At 41.0% G+C, this 2913-nt stretch overlaps 1 protein-coding gene across 1 annotated transcript in view; it reads right to left on the bottom strand.

The window, feature by feature from the left end:
* Positions 1-2913, bottom strand: part of LOC117951596 (protocadherin beta-7-like) — a gene marked incomplete at its 3' end in the record, with an annotated part of 4133 nt that continues 1220 nt past the window's right edge. The window contains exon 2 of the mRNA XM_034883370.1: positions 1-69. Coding sequence (XP_034739261.1) covers positions 1-69 — 69 coding nt within the window. The remainder of the gene's footprint in view (positions 70-2913) is intronic.

The raw sequence follows: 2913 nt of genomic DNA on the forward strand, positions 1-2913 counted from the left end.
GTCAGTCACCTGGAGAAACTGGTAGGTTATCCGAGAGTTGTGCACCGAGTCGGTGTCTAAGGCTATCACCTTGGCAACGAGTGAGCCTTTATCGGTGGATCTGGGGATCTTTTCCTCCACCACCGAACCGTGCGCGCGCCACGGAGAGACAATAACCGGAGCGTTGTCGTTCTGGTCCACAATGATGATGTGGACCGTCACGTTACTGCTGAGTGGAGGAGAGCCAGAGTCTCTGGCCTCAATGTGGAAAAGAAACTCCTTCTCTATCTCATAGTCAAAGGTTTTTAGTGCGTAAAGATTACCGTTCTCTGGATTGATGGAGAACAGCATGGACATGGAGGTGTTGGCTATCTCCTTCTCTAGGATGAAATAAACTAGATACTGGTTTTCATGGAGGTCAGGATCAAACGCAGTGAGAGAACTGAGCAAGGCCCCAGGTGCGTTATTCTCCATTACCCGTATAGTATAAAATGACTGAGGGAACTGTGGGACATTGTCATTCACATCCAGCAGCTCTAACGTCATAGTTTCATTGTCAGATAAAGGAGGAGAACCTCTGTCTGTCACAGTGAACGTGATGTCATATTCTGGAACCTTCTCACGGTCTAATGGCTCTGACACCACTAATTCATAATAGTTATCAGAGGACTCCCTCAGTTTGAAAGGCATGTTATCTGGAATTTGAAGATCAACCACTCCATTATCACCTGAGTCTTTATCACTGACACTAACTACTGCTATCACTGTGTCTATCGGTTCATTTTCTTTTATTGGACTTTGAAAGGATTTGATGGATATTTCTGGGTGGTTGTCATTCATATCTGTCACCTGTATTGTCAGTTTACACTTGCCAGATAGGGAGTTAGGCCCCTTATCACTAGCAATAACCTCCATTTCATAAAGCTTTAAATCTTCATAATTTATCATCTCTTTCACTCTGATTTCACCAATTTCAGAATTCAAGTTAAACATCTGTTGTGTTCTCTCTGATGTATATAAACTATATGAATAAACAATGTCGGAATTTGAGCCTTCATCTAAATCAGTGGCGTTTAGTTTTACTACTAGACTGCCAATCGGGGAGTTTTCCATCACATCTACGATATATATGTCTTTGTCAAATGAAGGGGTGTTGTCGTTCACATCGAGAACGCGAACAATGATGCTGGCTGTACCCGTGCGCGTGGGCACTCCACCGTCCACAGCAGTGAGTATTAGATTATGAACAGCCTGCTGCTCTCTATCTAAAGCTTTTTTCAGAATCAAGTCAGCAAACTTTGTCCCTTCTCGCCCGGTCTGAATTTCAATGGAGAAATGTTCACTTGAGCTCAGATAGTAATTTTTCACAGAATTCGTTCCAACATCTGGATCTGCAGCATTATTCAATGAGAATCTCTCTCCAACGGGGCTTGATTCAGAGATGTCCAGATGCATTGTCCCCCGTCGAAAATGAGGAGCGTTGTCGTTAATATCCGTGATTTCCACCTCGATATTAAACATTCGTATTGGATTTTCAATTGTAGCGTCTAGTCTTAGAAAGCAGGATGTAGTTGTCTTCAATGGGCATAACAACTCTCTGTCTATCCTTTCCAAGATAAACAGCTCTCCTGTGTCTTTGTTGATATCGATATATTTCTTATTGCCTACAACGTCTACGCGCATTTTCCTTCCCTTTAGCGTCTTCCCGTCTATTCCCAAATCAGTTGCTAAATTAGCAACGACAGAGCCTTCCTCCATTTCTTCGGGAACAGAATAATGGGTGACGGTAGATACTATGTTCAGGATGGCAGAAAGACAGAGAAATACGGAAACGTACCCACTCCCGAACAACACTCGGATCTGATTCGCCATCGTCCAGCTGTCGTTATAGTCTGAAACGTGGGTAAACCGTCCTCTCGTTGAAAGAACAAACGAGACGAGGATCTCGAAAAATAAAACGCTTCTTTACGCTGAGACAGAGAGTGGCGTCCGTGATATGCAATGTCGGACTGACCCTCCTCCAATAAACTATCGTGAGAACGAGACATCATCAGTGAGTGTATTTTCTTGGAGAGCAGCGACGAAATTAGTCTTGTGTGAGCCTTTGCAAGTTTTTAAAACAAATGTTAAATTTTCTTTTGAACTAATGCAGAGTGTGAGTGGATTTTAATTACTGTTTAAAAAACTGGAAATATATATTGGTAAAGTTTTGTGTCTGATTTCCAAACATTTGTTCCATGGATGGCAGGAAAAAATTCTTAAAACATGTTAAACATTTTTTTGGTTCCGTTAATTATAAATTTGCTAACTTTAAAGACGTTTTGTTTCACGTATTGTTTTCAAGTGATTGTAGTATGTAGAGTATCATCTTTCCTCCGTGTTCTGCGAGTTTTACGCCCGGGTGTCTGTGCGTAAAAACAAATCCAAGCATAATAAATCCAAAGTGACTGTGTGTTTCATCAATAATGTCTACTGAAAGTTACTTTTTTTTAATTAGGTATCCAATTGCCCCACATCTAGAATCCCAAAATGTATGCAGAAATTTCTAAGCCGAAATAGCAAAGCAAAGCTATCAATAAAGAGCCACTTGTTACTTTTATTAAATGTTATCGAGATTTCTTTGAAGAAGACACCTTCCAGCAAGTGTATGAAGATCAACGTGCAATATTACATTTTTACTTTTGATACGTGGTGTATTTAAGGCGTAGTATCGTACAAATAAAGGAAGAGGAAAGTAAACAAGTATAAATCGCTGATATGACAACTGGCTGTAACGGTCATTTTCTATTGGATTTAATACACATTCACGAAGTGCATCTATGCAACACTTGTTAAATAGATATTTTCTCATACCTTCAGAGTGGAAGCTGCTGAGTCACTGGTGTCTGTCAGGCCTGTGCCTCTTGGTAAACTGGACACGATGTATCTGGAGCC

This window comes from Etheostoma cragini, chromosome 10 (assembly GCF_013103735.1).
Source record: "Etheostoma cragini isolate CJK2018 chromosome 10, CSU_Ecrag_1.0, whole genome shotgun sequence".
NCBI lineage: Eukaryota > Metazoa > Chordata > Actinopteri > Perciformes > Percidae > Etheostoma > Etheostoma cragini.